Genomic DNA, 22,017 nt, shown 5'->3' with positions numbered 1-22,017 from the left:
CCTTCCTGACGGAGACCTGGCTGAACGCCACCTCAGCACCAGACATCGCCATAGCCATCCCATAGGGCTACAAGATCTCCCGCACAGACCGCACCAACGGAGTGGGAGGAGGAATCGCCATCATCCACAAAGACTCCATCAAAATCTCAACGAACACCGATGACACCCTCACCACCGCCGAGCACATGCACTTCCGGATCCACACCGACCCCAACACCACCCTCAGAGGAACTCTCATCTACAGACCCCCCCGGACCCTGCCCACAGTTCAGTGACACCATCGCCGACCTCATCAGCACCAATGCCCTTGCTTCCACGGACTACACCCTCCTCGGGGACCTGAATTTCCACCTCGAGAACAACAACGACGCCAACTCCACCGCCTGATCGCCAACCTCGGACTCAAACAGCTCGTAACGACACCTACTCACGCCGCTGGACACACGCTCGACCCCATCTTCTCCGCAAGCACCCACGTCTCCTTCAACCACACCACGGAACCACACTGGACGGACCACAGATGTGTCCACTTCACCTTAAGAAAACCCACCACACACCACTGCACCCAACAGCTACCACGCCGCTGCTGGGGCAAGGTCACCGAGGACCAACTGACTACCGCCCTCGCCCTGAGACCACCCACCGACCCAGACACCGCCGCAACCAACCTCACACAGTGGATCAACAACTGCGCCAACACCCTCGCCCCTCTCAAGACCTCTACAACCAACCACACCAACAAGAAAGCCGCCTGGTTCACCGAGGACCTCCGGATCTCCAAGCACACCTGTCGGAAGCTGGAGAAGAAATGGCTCCACGACCGAACACCAGACAACCACACAGCCCTCAAGAGCGCCACCCGCAGACACCACCAACTCATCAGGACCACCAAGAAGGCCGCCTTCAAGGACCGCCTAGACAACAACGCACACAACACCAAAGAGCTCTTCAGCATCGTGAAAGAACTCTCCAACCCCAGCTCCAACACCAACGACATCCCGCCATCTCAAGACCTGTGCGACTCCCTGGCCACCTTCTTCCACAGCAAGATCACCAACATCCACGACAGCTTCAACTCCAGCCCCCCCGCACCCACCACCGAGTCCACCACCCCTGCGACTACCACTCGCACCAGTCGCCTGACCGTCTGGTCCAGCGTCAGCGACGAAGACACCATCAAAACTATGAACTCCATCCACTCCGGATCCCCATCGGACTCCTGCCCTCACCACGTCTTCAACAAAGCCAGCGCATCCATCGCGCCCCACCTCCGGAAAACAATCAACTGTTCCTTTGAGAAAGCAACCTTCCCAGAAAGCTGGAAGCACGCCGAGATCAACGCCCTTCTGAAGAAGCCCAAGGAGGACCCCAAGGACCTCAAGAACATCCGGCCCATCTCCCTGCTCCCTTTCTCGGCAAAAGTGACAGAGAAGATTGTCAACAAACAGCTGACCCGCTACCTTGAAGTTAACAACATCCTGGACCCTTCCCAATCCGGTTTTCGCAGTAACCACAGCACCGAGACCGCCCTCATCGCCGCCACTGACGACATCCGGACCCTGATGGACAAAGGAGAAACAGCCGCCCTCATCCTCCTGGACCTATCAGCAGCCTTTGACACGGTCTGCCACCGCACCCTATCAGCATGCCTCCATGACGCCGGTATCCAAGAGAAGGCCCTGGCCTGGACCACATCCTTCCTCTACGGCAGAACCCAGAGCGTCCGCCTCCCACCCTTCCGCTCCAAAACCACTGAGATCATCTGCGGCGTCCCACAGGGATCCTCCCTCAGCCCGACACTGTTCAATATCTACATGGCCCCCCTCGCCCACGTCGCACGACAACACAAGCTCAACATCATCTCCTACGCCGACACCCAGCTGATCATATCCCTCACCGAAGATCCCCACACCGCCAAAGCTAACCTCCACCGAGGAATGAAGGCCGTAGCCGACTGGATGAAGGACAGCAGACTGAAGCTGAACTCAGACAAGACGGAGGTCCTCATTCTCGGACCCACCCCATCAGCCTGGGACGACTCTTGGTGGCCCACGTCACTAGGCACAGCCCCGGAACCCATGGACCACGCACGCAACCTGAGGGTCATCCTCGACTCCACTCTCTCCATGACCAGGCAAGTCAACGCCGTCTCCGCGTCCTGCTTCAACACCCTCCGTATGCTCCGCAGGATCTTCAAATGGATCCCCCTCGACACGAGAAAAACCGTTACCCCGGCCCTCACCACCAACAGACTCGACTACGGGAACGCCCTCTACTCAGGAACTACAAACAAGCTCCTGAGACGACTCCAACGCATCCAGAATGCCTCGGCCCGACTCATCCTCGATGTCCCCCGCCGCAGCCACATTACACTCCACCTGAGAGGCCTGCACTGGCTCCCCGTCAACAAAAGGATCACCTTCAAGCTCCTGATCCACGCACACAAAGCACTGCACAACACCGGACCCACCTACCTCAACAACCGACTCAGCTTCCACACCCCCACCCGAAGCCTCCGCTCAGCCAACCTCGCCCTCGCCACAGTCTCCCGCATCTGAAAAACCACCGGCGGCGGCAGATCCTTCTCCTACCTCGCCGCCAAGACCTGGAACACTCTCCCCACCATCCTACGACAGACCCAGGACCTGCTGGCCTTCAGAAGACTCCTCAAGACCTGGCTCTTCGACCAGTAGCACCCCCCCCCCCTCCCCAGCGCCTTGAGACCTTCGCGGGTAAGTAGAGCGCTTTACAAATGCAGTGATTGATTGATTGATTGATTAATTGCTGTGTGCTGCATCCAATAAGGTTGCATATATGTTGCCTGTGCAGTAGTTGCTTTTATGTGAAGGATGCATGAAGTCACAGTCACCATGTTTTCCATTTTTTTTTTTTATAAGAGATACTTTAGTGGTACCCAAGATGGAGGTTTGAAGGGGTACCCATGCAGCAGATATATATGACAGACAGAGTGTTGATCAAATTAGAAAAGGAGGCAGAGGGCTACTTTGAAGCTAGGGTGCTCTCCCTGACACTTCCTCAACCATTGTTCTATGGGTAAGTCTAACCTCTCCACTCAGGCAGGTTTAAATGTAGTTAAGTGGGACATCTTCACTTCCCCTTATGCTTCAGTTTTCGGTTGCTACTAAGAAGAGAGCCCCACCTCTGCCTGCCATCCTTCCCACATGTGTCACAGTGACCATGGTTGGACTAGTCTATGTGGAAATCACATAAATGCAGAAATACCCAAACCCAGTGACAGGAGTAAACTGCTGAAATATATAAGGATTGTCTGCAACATGAATGTAAAGGTGAACTTGAAACTTTTGACCAGTGTGAAACCAACTCCTGAGCAAAGACTGGGGTCCCTCATCAGGAGGTGATGGAAAATTTATTTGAGCTCCAGGGCTGGGGTGGTACCTTCCAACTTCGAAATCAATAACCTTTGAAAGAGTTCACTAGCCTGCCAGGAGGTCCCGTCTGCAACTGATTTCGAAGAAGACAACTGACTGACTCTGCTTGACCATAGAATACAGTTGGTTTTCCAAGAAAGACTTCAAGTGCCTATACAAGAAAAGGTTAAGAGAAGGAGAGCCATCACTGCAACCACATATGGGCACCTGCTTGTTTGGGAGAAGGGTTTCAAGACTGGGTCTGAGGAATTTCTGCGACCCCCAGTGCACTTGTGACTAACAAGTGCTGGTGCTGCATAACTTAGATGAGGCCACAAGAGCTGGCGCTCTATCTATATAGAGATACCATCACCTGGGCCAAAGTTGGTACTGTGCTGTCTACACAAGCCAGGCTGGAGGCAGCACACTTTCAGGAATCAGCCTGCTCCTGCCAACAGTGATGACTGCGGAAGCCACCTGCAAAGGAAGACCTCAAATAAGATTCCACAAAGGTGAAAGGTACTGTGGAACTGGGCCTGCACACAAATTAAAAGAAAAAAAAAACAGAACGCGATCGCACTGTGTAAAATGCAGCGCGATCGCACTGAAATTGAAAACGAAAAAAACGAGCGCGGTCGCGCAATGTGAAACCCAGCACGAACGCGCTGCGTTGAAAATAAAATGATAAAGTAATCCAGAAACCGGGCTGAAAACATGGAGCCCTGTATGTTTTCAGTAGTAGGCCAGTGCGCTCGAGGAGGGCTAAAGACCAGGAAAGGCATGACTTATGCATGCCATTCACGAATGAAATCAAGTGGATTTTAAAAGGCAAGCCCACGAACCAATGAAAGTGACAGGCATGACATGGGTGTGGTTAAAAGCCCAAGGAGAGATTGCAACAGTGAATGAGCACTTGTGCGCTCAACCCTAAAAAACCTTGTAGTTAAGTATAAACTAAACTTGTTTTATGCATGGCGTGCAGACCACACTGCCGAGCAACTGGCTTATATACTGATTATAACAGAGTCACATAAAATTATCTAGACTATGTAGAATGAATCCGGTAAAGTGGATACTAGTGCAGAGAAGGATCAGTGCCCTTTTTAAAGACGTACTCTATAAGGGCTTCTATACAGAAAAAAGATTTGTTTGTGTCTGACACTTTTTCGAATCTTTTAGCATATCAAAGTTGAAAGAAGAAAGCAGGGTTTCAACACTGAAAAGAGCTTACAGTGTGAAATTTCAATCCATTAAATAGATTATATTTGTCATAGCTCTATGTCTGGATGGCCTACCAGCCAACTTCGATAAGAATGTTGGAGAAGAAACAGCTACAGTGTTACTGGAAGTATAGTACAAGGTTAGCGTGAAGGGGCTTTTTTTTAATTGAACAAGAAACAAAATATTTTGTTACCATAACCTAAACTGTATCTGCAGCATTGTCATAAACACAGACCAGTTTTAATAATGATTTTAAATAGTAAACTTCTAATTAAAATGTGGATATTAAACTGGGTATAATCATGGCCACCCGGTTCACTATAAGGCCAGTCTTCCATAAAATGACTGAAAAACCGGACACTTTCGCAAAACTCCCAGTCTAAAAAAAATCCCTCTCTCGGTTCACTCCTACATTTGAACTAAATTATGACTTTTCGGGTCTCTAAGAAGGACCCCCAAAACAATCTAGGTAATCTATGACAGATGTTGATTTCCTGGAGTACCCCAGTATGCAAAACTGACTAATGAAGATTTTCCACAATAGGGACATTTTAGCATGCATAAATGTGTGCTAAACTTGCTTTTGCCATGTAATGTCTTTTGGATGTGGAAATATTTTCCCATGAACAAACACCCTCCACTACACTTCCATTAAATATGGGGGCATTGCCTCACAATTATTACCCTGGAAGCAGCTTTTGTGGGTTGTTTAAAGTTTGTTGGATATGGGCCGTCTGCCCAAAATAGGCAAAAGCCCCTTCTGCCGTATTTAGAGCGTAAAGGTAGGTACAGAATCTACACAGGGCAGACTGCCCATTCGTCAATTTAAAGAGTAAATGCTGCAGTCGTCAAACTCAATATAACCCCCTGAGTTTTGCCACTGGCAAGAGCAAAGCAGGTTGAAACTAACTACAAGGACTATGGGTATACATACAAACGTACGAGTTTGCTGGTGTTCACCTATTTAGTAGCCCATCCAGAATCACCAAACGTTTTGGCCCTAACCCTTAACTTATGAATGTGGAAAATCGGCCGTGCCTTATGGAAAGCTGCATCCATTAGGGCATCCTGTGATTCTAAAATTCCACTGATCCCGATTCCGTGAAAAACATCGGGGTTTACCTTGAAAAATCACTACTTTCGGACACCTTAAGTTTGCAATATGCTTTGTGAATGTGACTGCTATATACATGAATTCAATGAGACTAAACAGAATTACGAAAATGGTGCAGGCAGCATTAGTACACATGATAATCAGCGTCAGTGTTAAAGATAATACACATTATTGGCATGCCACTTACTAGTTCAGACACAGATCTCTCCCCGCTTCCACATTCATTGTCTTTTAATGATTTTTAAACGACAACAGTGTCTTAAGGAACGATGTTTTTTGCAGGTGTTTTCTGGGACAAAGAAAGGGAAGGCTGAGCAAAAGAGGACTCTGTCGAAGTGGATAGTCCTCTGTAGTAAAATGTGCTATGCCACAGGTCAAAAATCAGCCTCTGGAAGGACTGACAGCCCATTCCACCAGGGCTATGGCTGCCGCCACTACATTGGCATACTGAGTGGCTGTCCCTGACATCTGCCAGTTTGTAACATGGAGTGACGTGGACATTGGTGCACATGTTACAAAGCACCACAGCCTTGGTGATCAGGTCTGATGGGAAGGATAGTTTGGCCACTAGGTCCTCCAAAACCTTTTGTTTGAGTTCACTCCACAGATCCTTCACCTCTTGAAGGGACTTTTTGGCATCTATTCTAAAGGTGAGGAATCTGCAGTTAAAAGTACCCATCTGAAGAACAAGTTACCTACCGAAAAATTTTCGTACGCTGCACCTAAGGGAGCAGAAAGAATAATGGAAGACACAGATTTTAACATGCAGGGGTGCTCCGCGCCCACCTTTTCTGGGGCAGTACGAAGCCAGAGAGGAGCCGCACAGTGCCACCTAGCGGCATGCGGGAGCACTGCTGAAAAAGATTCAGGATCAAGTCTGGCACGTGGGAAATATTCTAAAGGTGAGGATCCTGAAGTTACAGTATCTACCAGGAGAACATTATCAAAAGTAAGTAACGTATTCCTCATCAATATGAAAATTTGAAGTCATGTAATGAAGTAATGTAGGGTTCAGTGTAGAACATATAGTTGATATGTCTGCATCATTATTGGTCACCTGAAAAGATGTGTAGATGGCATTTGACTGCAGTAAAGACTAGAGATGAAGATGCTGTTGGGCAATGTGTCACCCATGCTCATAACTTGTGTTGTAAGAGGGGTTCGGTGGAAGAAGGCTTTTGCAGGGGCTTTCTTGATACTTGACAACAGGAGGCTCTAAGGATAATCTTCAAAGATTCAGCAGAGTTGAGAAACATTAACAGTTTTCGATGACACTGACAGGGAACAGGAATAATGGAAACCATGAAGCTCCTGCTTGGAAATAGGAAATCATATCCTGGATGGCTTGTTAAGACATGAATTATACAGGTGTCACTCCTTTTCTTCCTAGAAAGAGTGGCCATCTGTCTCAGCTAACCTTCCTGCTCCAGATAATTGCTGTTATGACAGCGTGTTTCTACCCTTTGCAAATTACTTTGGTTTTTACCCTATCGCCACTTCCTATTTATTTAAATCCACTGCCATCGGAACTCTGATCAATATCACAGATAATGGTAATATGCCGTATTGGGCATGCCAGCAAAATAAGTTAATAAACTATGAGTGATGTAGCAAATGGATGGGATAATGACATAGCATGTAGTCTTGACAAACAAGCATGTGTCCCTTCAAGTTGATGCCAATGATGTAAAACATTAAGGTTGAAGTCCTCATCATCATTGACAGGGACATTTAAGGCATGGCTTCCATCCTCTTAAAAAGTATTCCTTTACACCTCTGGCAGTGACTAAGATGTACTAACAATAGCTAATTTTAAGCAGGGGCGGCTCCTCCTTGAGGGCGGAGGAGCATTGCCCCCCTCCCACCAGGCAGGGACAGCTGCAAAACCCTTTACAAGGAAACGATAACAAACAATGTTTGTTATCGTTTCCTTGTAAAGGGGCGGGGCCACGGGGGTGACGAGGAGTGCTCAGCACTCCCCCTCAGAGCGCATGTGTGTTTGGCCAGCCGTCTCGGGCCAGCCAATTACAAATACACAGTGGGCTCTGGGCTGGGGAGAGCCTGCACAGGCTCCCAGGCGCTCTCAGCCAATCTTGATACTGCTTTGAGCAGCATCAGGATTGGCCACATGGCAGGCTGGGAGCCTGTGCCTGCCTCCAGCCAGCAGAGAAACGGAGTGCAGCGCAGCACGGCGTAAAGGTAAAATTTTTTTTTTTTTTTTTTAAATGTTATTAATATTTTCTCCCCCCACCACCCCTCTCGTCCTCCCCACCCCACATGCGCCATCCCGCACCTTTTAACACCCGTGAGCTGCAACTGATTTTAAGTTCAACATACATGTTCTGGGGTACAGTTCTAGCCCCTCATTTAAGGAAGAAACAGAAAGTCAATGTAAGGCATGAATGTAGATTATACTTGCTTCTATTGCACCGCTGCCCTGTCATGCCAAGTGAAAAGAAGAGATGCAGAGGACAGGTTCAAGGTACAAACATTTTCACTAAATGTCCCAGCACAGATATTGGGGTAGTCACCTTTCAAAGTAAATACTGTTGTTATTCACAAATAGCGGTGGAAGGAAACCTGAGTTCAGAGAAGGATGTGTCACCTTGGTTCAGTAGGAAGTCAATTGAAACTCATGGATTCACGTTGGGCCTTCCATTAATGCCTGTTTAAACATGAAAAAGCACCAGAGAAGTGAAAAGGGACACATGAACTTTCACAAGCTGACCTTTGTTTTTTGTCAGTCCACATAGAATAGTGACTGTGTGCTATTGTTTCTAAACTTAACCAGAACGTAGTCACTTCCTCCAACCTGGGAGACTATCATGTAACTCTATGGTACATAGTGTATCATTGTTTAACCATTCCAAAATGGTCTTCACATTGATTCTAAATGTGTTGGCTATGCTGGAACTTTAGAACAACAGACTATTTACAATATCTTTCCATGAAGGACAACCGCACCCGCCGTGCTTAGATGGCAGCAGGTCTTCTTTGTCATATGTGTATTATTTTAAATGATCTTGTATATGTTGTTGCGTTGTGTGTGTTTTATTGTGGTTGTGTCAGACCGTGAATACAAGAATGAGCTAGTGGCATGAGTCCAAAGATAAGAGACAGAGTGCATGTATGATGGTTTACTGAGTGCCCAAGCCCATCCATGACAAAATAGCATTTCCATTGATAAACCAGACCTATCAGCATTACCAATGCTTGTTTATTAACCGCAGTCCCTCATATAGGTGTTCAGTTAAAACTGAAGCAACAACATAATTGACACTATGGAGAATTAATTACAAACAGATTAATTAATCTGGCCAAGATCATCCAATTTTGGTCCGGTGAGAAATAAGGAATTATAAAAAAATAATCAGTGGTTTAAAAATTGGTAATTTAGACAGTAGGCTCCACCTTCTCTATTTTTTTTCTTCTTCCGTAGCTCTTTTCACTCCCCTCTTCTCCCTTTTACCACCATTTTCCAATAGGCAGTGAAGATATGAATGGAGAGCTGTGCCGGGCCTGTACAAGGAGTTAAGCTTCCAGTATCGTTAAACTCTAATACTGGTACCTCTGGAGCCTAAAAACTGAAATGCTGCTGTCCCCAACAAGACCTTTGATCGTCAGGTCAAGCAAAGTGTTAGCTCACTGAAAAAGTCACGTCTTTCAAGGACACAAACCAAAAGATTGCTATAAACAAAGCTACTGTCTAAACCAAAATCATTCAAAGAAATACTCTTTTCACTGACCTCTAAGGTCAGTCACTTAAGAAACTACAACTGATTATAAACAAAGCAGTGAGTACCACTTTCAATCTCTAGTCAGAAGATGACCTCCAACTAGCTCAACCAACGACAAATTACTTTAAAAACCATGCAATATATAACCCATGTAGTCCTTATAAATCTAGCACTAAAATATATCAACACAATTCAGGATGGCACATTCCAGATCAACTAGATCCTCCAATCTTCAAACCTTTAGCAAAATAAAAATATATATATCTGAGTTTAAGGCATAGCCTGGAGTTGGGAGATCACCTGGAGTTGGAGGATCACAAAGTGGCCCTGTGATGTTCCCGCTCGTTCCATCTAACTTGGCCTAACTGACAGAAAAGACAATGAACCTCATGTACAGATGTTGAATCGGACGAGGCATGGTAATCAGCAGAGTCACTTTTACACTTTTTTAAAGCATGGAGAAAGCCAAAAAAATCAAGTGAGCTACCCCAAGAAAGACACAGCGACAAACAATGGAGAAGGGTTGTCAGATAAGCTTTCCCTGGGAACTGACACATCAGAGCTAGGTACTGGAGGGCAACCACTTACAGACTGCAGCTCATAGATTGCGGGCCTGCTTCTCTAAGCTGACATTAGTCGGCCATGGTTTGTGTGCACTGCTGATGAACTGATACACAGGCAATATTAAGCAATGTCTGGTAGGATAGGAGGGACTCAGAGTCCTGGATACTGAGCAAATAGGAATGCAACCAGCGACATGTAAATATAGAGACAGCATGGTATCAGGCCCCCTTCAAAGTGGCCTCGTGGCAATATGAAACTTTGTCAAGCTCCAAGTATTATCCAGTATTAATCACAGCCGTCTAGAATATAACCAAGTTTGCTGTATTAATATTTTTTATATTTCTGATACAATACCCATTCCTGTCCCAGCAGGAGCAATTTCTCTTGAAAAGAGTTCCAGTGCCTTTTTCTGCGTATGGTTCACAGCAAGCCACACCACAGCTTCACGAGGGCCCTGTAAACAAAAAAAAATCATGGAACAATTTCTATATTTCATTTTATTTGGGTATTTATATAGCTCAATGAAGTTATCAAAAACAGATTATACTTTGAAAATACCTACGCTGACAAACTTGTGCATCATTGAATGGGTTCCATTTTTTGTAACAGTCACTCCGAATTAGGTGACTGATGTCTCAAAATCATTAAGTGAATATATTAATCCACCAACATGAAATAAGTGTCTGCAGTGCAGGGTGTCTATTCATTTTAGGATTAGAATGAGCTACATGAAGTGCCTGGGTGAAGGGAGGGCCCTACTTCTTCGACTGTTGTTAACCCAAGAAGAGAAGAATAGCAGTTCCTTAAACTGACTAGGACCTGTTAACATAATCACAACAAAGACCAGCACGGTCATCATGCCAGCTGTACGGGAGTGAATGCCAGACCTGTGAACAAACAAGATGATTGGAGGGCCCTTGTTGTCCGTGGTTGGAGCCTGGTGCTGCAAGGGGTGTATGCGTAAAAAGGGGGTTGACTGGCATGCACTATATAACAACGTTTACCCACCTGCGGGCTCCAAGCTTTGATAAGAATGAAAGGAAAAGGAATTAAATGCTGTGCTGGTATGCACATCTATTGCACAAGGCTAACTCAATGTACCGCAGTCCTGCTCCACAGTGGGGATAGGAGTCTGACGACCTCCAATACACCAGATATCACTGCTGTCTATATAACTGGTCCCGCTAATGGTGCAGCTACCAGCAGAGGTTCTTTCCAAACATTACCTCCAAGCCTGTTGTACCTGCAGTCCATTCAGACGCAAGTGCTACCAAACATCCAATTTCTAATGCCAGCAGATAAGCCCTCAGGCTGGCTACCTCACACCCTTTATTCGTTGATGCCCTCAACCAAAACACCAAGAAGAAATAATTTGACATCCAAAGCAAGAGCAGTAGTAGTTGGGGTTGAGTATTCTGTCTGGGTCGGAGGGAGGTAAGAATTGAAAGACGCACACGTAAAGTTGTTATGCTTAGGTTTTATACCACATGCGAAATGTGCAGTTAAAAACATGTACTAGCTGGAATGATTTCATTACTTGCCGGTAATCCTCATTACTCTGAATACCCTGTTTCTCAAACCAATACTTACACATGTGAGGTGTTCCACCTCTGCTAAGACCCACAGAGGGTTGAGGATGAAATTGCCTATTTTCCCCGTCTAAGCATTCTCTGCTCTGACTTTAGAGGCCCTATTAAAGTTTAACAGGCATGGAGGGAGAGGCAAACACGGCTGAATAAGCCAACAACCATTTCTTTTAAGGAGTGTGGAACCAAGCACTGATTTATCGCAGCTTAACGTTTAAGTAACAGAAATAACTTTTGATGGCAACGTCTTACCTTGGATGTTTTCCCTCAAAACCTTTCAATGTTCATCTCGTTTTACATTGGCAGTGAACACAATGAAGACTGAGCACCAGGTTTAGTATGTGTATGCTGATGAAGGTAAGGGAGGTAAGCAGCAGAAAACATATCCAGAGGTAATGTGTTGTGCTTTCCTTCCCTTCCTTGTGGTTAGAGGGTTCTGCTGCTTTGAGCAGCGTCAGGATTGGCGCAGGGCAGGCTAGGAGCTTGTGCCTGCAGCAGCGACAGGAGAGCAGCGACAGGAGAGGAGTGGCACGCGGCTCGGGAGCAGAGGTAATTGTTTTATTATTATCATTTAGTTATAATTTTCCCGTGCCCCCCAACCAGCCCCAGCCACGCGAGCCGCTCCTGAATCTTACATGTGTTCGCTTTACAGTGCATTTTCAGGTAGGTTCTGTTTCAAATCGACTGGCCATATTCTTGTATGTGGTAGGTGCTGCAGGGGAAAGCGTTTGGCCAATGCCTGATACAGCTGGATACTGCCCTTGGTCCCACTCCGTCTAGGTACACATCTTCTATTATGAGGTATCCCTTTTGCCACCTTTACTCACCAATTAATCATGCCCATTGTAGGAGCTGTGTTAACCTATATACATCGTTCTGGCTTAGATGGAAATTATTTGCACACTAAACCTCGTTTTTTAAGTTCCTGCCATCAAATAAATATCGTAAGTCTTTCCTCTGTCCAATTAAGTAACCTCTGTCTGAAACACCATGTTCAAAGTCCGGGATCCCAATGACAGGTGTCAAAGCAGAAGGGTAGGTCGTAATTTGTGTTGCCTGTATGGTCTAATTCAAGATACCATGGTCGTTTTGGTGGATGACAATATGACGCCTTGTTGCATGTGGTTTCACAAGGGGAAAAATAAGAGGTGCTGTAACGGAATCTTACATACTACTTGCTCCAGTTGGCACCAACCTATCTCTCTTTACGTTATATCACTTTTCAAGTTCATCAGCCACTACTAGAAGGAAAGTTTGCATTTAGGGAGCTCTGCTCACTTCTGTTCTAATGCCAGGTCCGCACAGAGGATAGTTTATGCACCATTCCTACATAAATGACTCTGTATTTCCCCAGGTATGTTCCCTCATGGACCTGGTATTTCTGCAATGCCAACCCACTAAAAGGCTCAGGAATAAAGAAAGCCAGAATTAGAGGCATTACCCTGTTCCTTATTTTTTTTTTTTTTAAAGCTTAAAACTTTCCTATTTTGAAGCAAGTAGTCCCATACCTTCTCTTTGCACCGCATCAATAGAACAAGAACATCTTATTCCAAGGTAAACACGTGCTAAATAAATACAAACTAATTAAACATAATACATAGGAAGCATATGAGAACAATTATTGGCAAAGCCAATCAATGTCAGTTTGCCAGTGCTTATTTGCTGCCAATTTTGGCTTCGCCTGTGCTTGTAGAGTTGTGGTGCAAGATGGTCATGAGATTGCGTCTAGACATAATGTGACAGCCATCTTGGAATGGTGTAACAATAAGTATACAAAATAATGTTATATCCTTGCGAGATGGCATCAGTGTTCGGTGCTGCAAATGTACAAGTTTGAGGGGAAGTGGAGTGAGGGAGTGGCTTGTGGGCCGGAAAACAATATGAAGGAATGAATATAGATCACTGAGGAGACAGGTGGGGTTAGGACCACAGAGATGGAGAGTAATGAACAGGACATGCACTCACTTCGAGAGCTTAAGGCAAATGCCACATAAACAAACAAAGTGAAACGCTCCTTGACATCAAAAGGGAAACCTAAATTATGGGACAAACACAAAAATAGGGAGGAAAGTCAACAAATCTGGAGCAGGCAATTGAAACAGATAAGTAGGCCATCCAATCTTTAGCAAATTGCAGACCCAAGACCAATAGTAAGTGTATAATACATTTTTGGTTACAATGCTGATTGTGAAAAACTGTTAAAGCAGCAACAATTCAAGAAAAGCTACTTAAGAGGCAGAGGGAGGTGAGGAATATGCAAAAGGTATTATATCCTTCACAAATAACATTACTAAAGGTAAGTAAATCATTTTTTAAATATGTTTTAGCACACTTAGAGTCCTTAAATGAACGGCTCCCAAAATATCTATAACAGAGGAAACTTCATGACAGAATAAGAGCCTCACAGCAGAAGATACTAGACCAGTGGGCTGTTTTAGCAAATTGAGAATGAGTTTGACCTTCTAATTCAAGGAAGTGATTCGCAATGAGAGCATGAGCTGCAGACATGGTAGTAGCCTTGCTAATCAATTGTACTGGTACGTCTTGTAAAAGAAATGAAGTACCAGCTGTGCCTCTGGTAAACACGCCGGAAATCCGTAAGATAAATTTTCCTTTCTTAGCCCAGAACACTTTAACAGTAAGAAAAATCTATTTGTAGGTTTTTGCTTTCTTAGTGAGCTTCATAACTTAGGGCTTTCAATAAAGAGGTTATCAGGGGAGGAAAGCAGACAAATTAATAACTTCTAACATATGAAGCTCTCCTGTTCCTTCATGAAGAAAAGAGGGATTTGGTGTACAAAAATTCTGTCGAAAGAATCATTAAAGGTGCAGTAGTGCAGAAAGCTTGCATCTCACTAGATTGCTAAAAAATAAAAAAAGCATCACAAAAAGGCACTTTCCAAGAGATACATTTCAAGTGACACGAAAGCATGCACTTGAATAGGTCTCTTCAAAAAGCAAACATTTGGTTTAGGTCCCATAAGGGGGTTTAGAATGGTTTTGGGGAAAACATATCTTGTAAACCTTTCAGAAATCTATTAACCACAGGTAGTTTGCATAAGGATCCATGGTCAATGAACATATACATGTTGTCAGAAGTATTTCTGGCACAGAAATGGCAAACTGTAAAATCTGAAGCATACAAGCTTGCAAAGGGCCAAAGGAATTGGCATTGCACCGAGCACCAAAAGTCATCCATTTACTTGAGTACACTGCTCTTGTGGAAGACAGGTTCTTTTAAGAGGACTATTAAAGTCAAGGAGGGAGTTCCTAGGAGAAGATAACTAGCTTCTCAAATTCCAAACATGAAGATACATGGTGTGGAGTTTGAGATGAAAGAACTGTCTCTTGTCTACAGTTAGAAGGGCATGCCCCACAGGAAGAGGACGCAGAGGAGCACAACTGAAGAACAGAAGGTCTGAGAGCCCAATGTGCAGCAATGACAATTACATAAGCCTTATAAAAACCCTTATTTTGTGAATTATATTATACATCAATAACAGGTGGAAATGTGCACTGCTGTTGGAATGAGCAAATGTAGGGGAAATGGCTGGAAAAATCCTTTGACCATTTTACGGAGCCCTGAGTCCAATGAAACCACTGTGTTGTTCCCTAAATATTACATATTGGTGGAATCTGTATTACGCTTGCTCAACTGTGATATTCTATTGTTTCCCAAGGCTGATTGTGCAGGTAATTAACTTTTCAATAAAACTCAATAAAAATTGTTTATGAAAAAACAACACAAATAGAGGCTTACAATAATCTAGGGCAGACATGCTCAACTTAGCTCCAGGAGGGACGCTCTTTCAGGATAAAAGATATATGTGTAAATAAGTTCTATTTACCTCCACCAAATTTATATTTACCTTATGGGGATGCCTTGCAAGTCTTGTGGACCTATGGAGGATATTATATTGTTCATGTTCATTCATTAAAAATATTATAAAAGGGATCTCTGTTGACCAAGGTCACAGGATCGTTTTTACTCTAAAGTATGGGTGAGACACTTGCATAGGATGAAGATTTTACAATCAAAACATTAGTTAGGCTGCCACCAACACGAATCTGTTGTAAGGGGGTGAGGAGAGATATCCTCTCGAGTCACGGGGTGGGGAGATCAGTTTATGGACACCTTGCCCCAGGACACAAACGGTGTAGCTGTGCAGCACAGAGTGACAGTTTGAGCAAGTCCCTTGAATAAGGGACTCCATGCCAGAGCCAAGAACAAAAGTGAGAAGTGGGCGAAGGATCCCTCCATGCAGTGATGATCACTGCATGAAGGAAACTTCTGGAGTTTTTGGAATATGACGACGCATGGGCCGATGGACACCTCTAGTTATGTACCACTTGTAAGGGAATAGAAAGAAGGTATGAAAGGTGAAACTGAAAGGTGCTGCTTTTGCTGTTCCCAAGTAGCTAACGCCTGATGGATAATGTTAACTGCCACAAATTTAGAAATAATAGAGATTTGTGGAGACCTGGGAAAATCTCATATGTCACAACCCATCATTTCTTTAAAAAAAATATAGAAGGGCAAGACTTTAACTTATCTTATTGTACTGTCTATTTTCAACTTTATTATTGCCATTTGTGTTATGAAAGGGAATGGGCAGCATTTATGGCACACAATGTCCTAAACTGAATAGCTGATGTACTAAAAGGAAACATTTAGCACAAACAAAGCCCTCCAGGCATTAAAGATCTGCTCTTTTCATAGATATTCAACAAGCTCATCATGTATGTAGTGGTATCACGTGTAACTGTTTATTGTTTCGTAGCCACCACTGTGTCCTAGGTTAGCACTATTTACAGACTAATTTGTAGTTTCCTGTGTAGTCATCCCTACAAGCACTTGTAAATAGATTGCTTTAGAGTGAGACATCATTTATGTTCGGATTTGGTGCCATATAAGTGTCCAAATAAAGAAAAAAAAAAAAACAATTTCCTCTTCCAGAATCTCCGTAATGATCATCGTGAACGCTTGACACAGCAGCATCTAAACTCCAAGTGAACCTTTCCTCTACGTCAACTCAGTTTCCTGCAAAACCCAGCTGTACAATCCACATTCAAAATTAAGAGGCTTACAAGTCCTGGGAAGATCAAACCATCATGTTTCAATGCCTGTTTATTGAAGACATCTAAACAGGGGAAAACAAGGTCGCCCTGCGGAAGATGCATTGATTGCGTAACCAAAGTTCTGCAAGTGCCTGTGATTATTTTTGTGACCGAGGTTTGAATGGTTTGGAGCTGTTACATCAGTTCGCAATATGTGGGTCTGAACAACCTTGTTTCCACAGTCCATAGGAAGAAGTGGCAGGCTTTTCTGAGCAGTTTAAGGTAATAGCAGCAGGAAGAAAAAACTGTTGATTTGTTGGACAAAAGATACATTGTTGTCTGCGAGAACTCCTGGGTTTTTGGCAGGTGAGATGGGGAAAGATGTCTCCCCCAACTCTGGGGGCTTTCTTTCGGAAGTCCAGATTGGAGGTGGGTACAACAACATCTGTCTTACCTCCATTTAACTTGAGACAGTTAGATTCCAACGAAAAAGTGACTGCAGAAAGACAGACCCAAAATATTTTTTCATGAGAGTATCCAAGATATCCATAAAAGAGATGATGATCTGGGTGTCATTAACATCGAGGGGAAGCAAAATCCTTGAACGACTGCAGCCAGAGGAGAAACATAAAAACCGAACAGTGTGGGTGTGGTGTACTGTATGAGTTTTCTTTCAAGTATGTTAAGTATGTTCCACGCATGTGGATGGGGTGTCAGTGACGGAGGCTTCTACCGTTCAGTCAGTGAGCGGTTGAGTCACTAGCTGGCAACCCGTCCGTATTGTGGGCTCTTCATTGGGAATAAACCTCACTTGGATTGTCAAGACTTCTTGCAAGTTTCCTACTTACCACAACTGGAAAAGAGCATGGGGTCTCCGTGAACTCCTCTGCCCACCGACGCCTGGTTTCTCTCAGGTTTGCTGCACTTTACCCTTGTTGGGCTCCAGGGTGAGTGCCAATATTCCCGGCAGCAACACAGTGCGCTCCAACCCCTGGTGGACAGATTGTTTTGCTGCTCCTCTGGACTGCTGTGTTCCTGCAGCGCAGTGCTCCTCAAGCGGCATTGTGATAGCATCTTGGGTCCTGCATTATACTCTCTGAGTTGCGTCTATGGAGTATTTTGAGTCCCGCCCCTCACTTCTCTTCCATGTGTGTTTCAAGTTCTCCTGGAGAAGCACTTGAGGTATCTCAATTATTTTTTCTGTCCTTTAGCCTTGTAGCCACACATGAGGGCTGGCTGCCGGTCTCGAGCGTTCCTCTTTTAGCTTTCTCTTGTTGCACCATTCCCTTCTGCCCGAGACATATTAAAGAGGGAGGAGATGTCATCTCCTAGCAACGCTCAGTCCTTTCTCAGCGGTTGCCTAACAACTCTTTCTTCTCTGTAGTACCCCAAAACAAGGCTGGTTGCTAGACAATATATCATCATGGAATAGGCACAGCTGCCTTACAGCTTTCCCTCCTGTATTTTCACTGTGCACATGTTGGTTACATGGCAATATCTATAAGAGTAACACAAGCTTTATCAATGCTTTCAACTTAGAGAAACAACTTTCATAGTGCATGTCCTTGTATCAGACGTTCTTAACATATCAAGCTTCAAATAACACTTTCTTTAAGTTACATCAACTATTCAATTACAGGCAAGGCAAGTGTACATCAAATTATGCAACCACCTTCATTTTTATCTCAATCTGGCAAAGCACAAACTGGTTACAATGGTTGAGGTTAATCGAGAATCATTTAGTGGCTACTGACAAGACGAATTACAGTCCAGCACACAAATTTGCCTTGTTGTTAGGCAGTTTAGGACAGGCTGCACAACAAGTTTTTGAAAATTTACCTAGCATTTCACCACCACAAGCTCAATCTGATGATAGGTCGTGGAATGTGTACATACAGGCAGTGGAAAGACTTAGAAAAAAACAATACTCAGAAGAGCCAAGCATAATGCTCGAAAGGCACCATTTCTTCAAACACAAACTGACAGCTGAGGAAAGTGTTGAAGAATTTGTTTCTTCACTTCGTGTTTTGGCTTCAGTATGTGACTTTGGGATGAGTTTGGATACATACATCAGGGTTAATTTGTGTTCAGTTGCCATTCTAAGAAAAACAAGAGAGACTGCTATTCTGTAGAAACCCATCTCTACTAGAAGTAATCAACTTACAAAGATTTTAAATGCAGAAACAGTGGCAACTGTGACTACCTCTGACAACGAACAACTCACACATTCAGTGTGTTGAAACGGCACAAAAAATAAGACCCGGAAAGTATTAACACAAAAACGTCTATAGTTTGTTTCTGATGCGGTTCTAAGAATCACATCAGCAACTTCCCTGGATGTCCCTCTGTAGGCAAATGCTGTTTGGTTTCTAAAAATATTGGCCACTTTCAGGCAGTGTGCAAAGGCACCCAAGCCACTGTCAAAGTAAATTGCGTGGATGTGGATGACACTTGCATAGAAAAATTAAGTAATGTGATTCTCATCATTGAATGTAATTCAGTATCTGATAGCACATATGTTAAAGGTCCATTGTGTGATGCATCAATTAATTGTATTTCTTTGCAGGTGATGGCAGATTCAGGGGTTACCAATCGCTATACGCAGAAACACCACGTTTTATGATAAATGGGGTAACTCAACATTTATCCCAACTGATGTCAATCCCAAGGGGTTTGGGGAGAAGGACATAGACATATTGGGGTACTTTAATGCAAATGTACAATGTCTTGGCAGAAGTACTCCCACCAAAGTTTATGTCGCAATCAAAGGAAGAGACATAATAGGCTGGAAAGACATAGTGAAAATGGGCTTGTAACTGAAACCAGGTTCAGAAAATCCCATTCAAGTTGGGGAGATACCTATTAACTATGTTGGTAACAATGAAGAAATGACCATGATGCAAGGAACGAGCTCAGAGCATCCCCATCAAGCAACTTATATATATGGAATTTTGATGGCTCTGCCTTTGTAACAGGAGATACAATACAATGTAGTTCTATGGTCTGGGTTCTAATGTCCAAGGTGACCGAATGCTCTGCATTCTTATAGACAAGGACATAAGGAACAGAATCTGGGTAGCAAGTCCTACACTAGGGGTGGAGAAATAGATAATAGCTACCACAGAGCTGGAGCATCATGTGATGAGAGCATTCTAAAAATATGCTGTAGACCCCAAGAAGAGCATTGACAGGCCCTTGAGGACCTACCAAGATAAAGCCCGGGACGTTCGGCTATTCAACTAGCCAAAATTCTTAGCTGAGGACACCAAGATCTCTGATTAATCTGAATATCCAGAGAAACTGATTTGATGGGCATAGGTCTCCTTGGCAATGTCACCAGCACCCAATCTCAATGGCAAAGCAAAAGGTCTTTTTTTCTGAAGATGAGAACTGGCCTTGTCAGAGACAGGTGACCAAGGGGCTGTTTTTTTCGGAAATCATTGCCTATAGAAAGGGCAATGCCAGTACACACTTATGGTGCCTGGGGCAAGGTGCAAGTCTTCATCAGGGTAGTCTTTCCCTCAAAGATTTTCATGCATACTGGTTAAAGCAGATTCCGCTCAAGTCATTTCAATGACATCTATTAGACGTTCTATGTAGGTTGAAGCGCCTACAGCCTCGGGAAAGAGAATCTTCATGACAAGGATAAGATGCTACAGGTTCCAAAGCTGGAGAGGAGTACATAGAACATCTTCCACAATTGCAAGTGAGAGTTCATCCCCTATCCTCTATTTCTGTTGTGTGCGGTCAGGGGCCGCTGTTCATAGAAGACAATATCAGAGGATGAATGGGTGGAGTAGGCAGAACAGGGACTGAGGCTGAGCTTCTAGGAGCACCTATCAAGCTTACCCTCTTCCTTTGTGCCCACTCAGTCCTCAAAGTAAGACTGTCTCCTTATGTACAAAGTGATACAATAATTAACAGTGAATGGGGTAGGGTGAAAACTTCTGACACTCTTTGACAACTTAAGTAACATTTTACAAGTCGAAAAGAAAGAGAACCAACATCAAGAACTGGTGATAAAACATACACATTTCAACAGGTAAGTGGTTCAGTGTGACTTCGAAAAGGTGAGCATCTAGAAGAGCTGGCAGTGACAACCTGAGCTTACCCTAGGTTGAGCTTCCTTGAGGAGTAGGCACAGGACCCTCTTATAGTCAGGATAGGGCTGCTGAAGTTCCCATATCCAGAACTGCTGTGGTTTAACTGAGACCACAATGGCCCTTAATGCTGTATTCCTCACAAAGCTACCAGGTAACTTGACCATACTTTTCTGCTCTATTTCTTGCAAGATATTTTTGGAAGTAGTCATGCTGAAAATCGCATCTAGATCTTTTTGTCCAAAATTAAGGAGTGTGTTTTGTGATCACTCAGAGAAGAAAGATGAGACTGCAACAAATAAATCTAAATTTCCAGCTTTCACAAATGAGCCACATTTTTGTGATACACTGTTTGAAGACGTACAGCAAATACCTTTGATCTAAAACCTAAAGAGGCATGACAGTTGTTGATTTCCAACTGGGACTCTCATTTCCATGTTTTCATCCCTAACACTAGTGCAGTGGGTCCACAGGACCAAGCAACAAGCAGGAAGCATTTCAAATATTCTTATTGAACATTTTAACAGGGGAGCAGCACCATATGAGCCTTTCACGCTGGAGGCTTAACTAGTGGATATCTTAATGGCCACAGCGGAATAGAGCTGACTTGACCTTCAAAGAATTTCATTTTAAAATCATAAATGAGAGTCCTTGATAACTTTAAAAGTTAACACTTGCAGGCCGATGTATCCCAACATCACCAAGGGGAGAAATAAAGCTACATTTTGGTTCTAAGTACTGAAAGAAAGTTGGTTTAAGCATCTCCTTGCATTTCATGGAAGACGTGAGATAGGTCAAGTGATCAGGAAGATGAAGAATTGTGAAGAAGTGGAGGACCCCGGCCAGGAAGGAATTGTTGGGGCAGCTACATGTCATATGTTGTGCTGTTGTTTCAAGTTAAGGCGACCACAGTTTGTCTCGGGGCATTTTGAAAAAAAAACTGGAAAAGGTGTCATGCTGCTGTTGGATGAGGTAATGAAATAAGAGAACTTTGAAACTCACTTCAGTACACTTGACAAAAGCCAGAGCAACCAAAAGTAAAGGAAAGGAACAAGGTGTGCTTACCCCATTTTCTCTTCTCATTGCATGTGGTCCATAGGTATCTTCAGCACCAAAGACTTGAATGTTAACTCCACTGTAATCATCAAACCCAAGCTGCTCAAACATGAGGCGAGTCCTGTAATACATTATCCCAAAACATTACCAATGTACATTTGAGAACCTAAGTCTAGACAACACAAAAATAAT

The 22,017-nt window shown here is 44.1% G+C and overlaps 1 protein-coding gene across 1 annotated transcript in view; it reads right to left on the bottom strand.

The window, feature by feature from the left end:
• The window catches only part of LOC138303648 (uncharacterized), a 670,623-nt gene that overhangs the window by 245,084 nt on the left and 403,522 nt on the right, over positions 1-22,017 (bottom strand). Inside the window, exons 12-13 of the mRNA XM_069242952.1 lie at positions 21,835-21,946; positions 10,380-10,479 (exon numbers count right to left, since the gene is read on the bottom strand). Of these exons, the coding sequence (XP_069099053.1) occupies positions 10,380-10,479; positions 21,835-21,946 (212 nt within the window). The remainder of the gene's footprint in view (positions 1-10,379; positions 10,480-21,834; positions 21,947-22,017) is intronic.

Source organism: Pleurodeles waltl, chromosome 1_2 (genome assembly GCF_031143425.1).
Source record: "Pleurodeles waltl isolate 20211129_DDA chromosome 1_2, aPleWal1.hap1.20221129, whole genome shotgun sequence".
Lineage (NCBI taxonomy): Eukaryota > Metazoa > Chordata > Amphibia > Caudata > Salamandridae > Pleurodeles > Pleurodeles waltl.
This window is presented reverse-complemented; position numbering and strand designations above follow the sequence as displayed.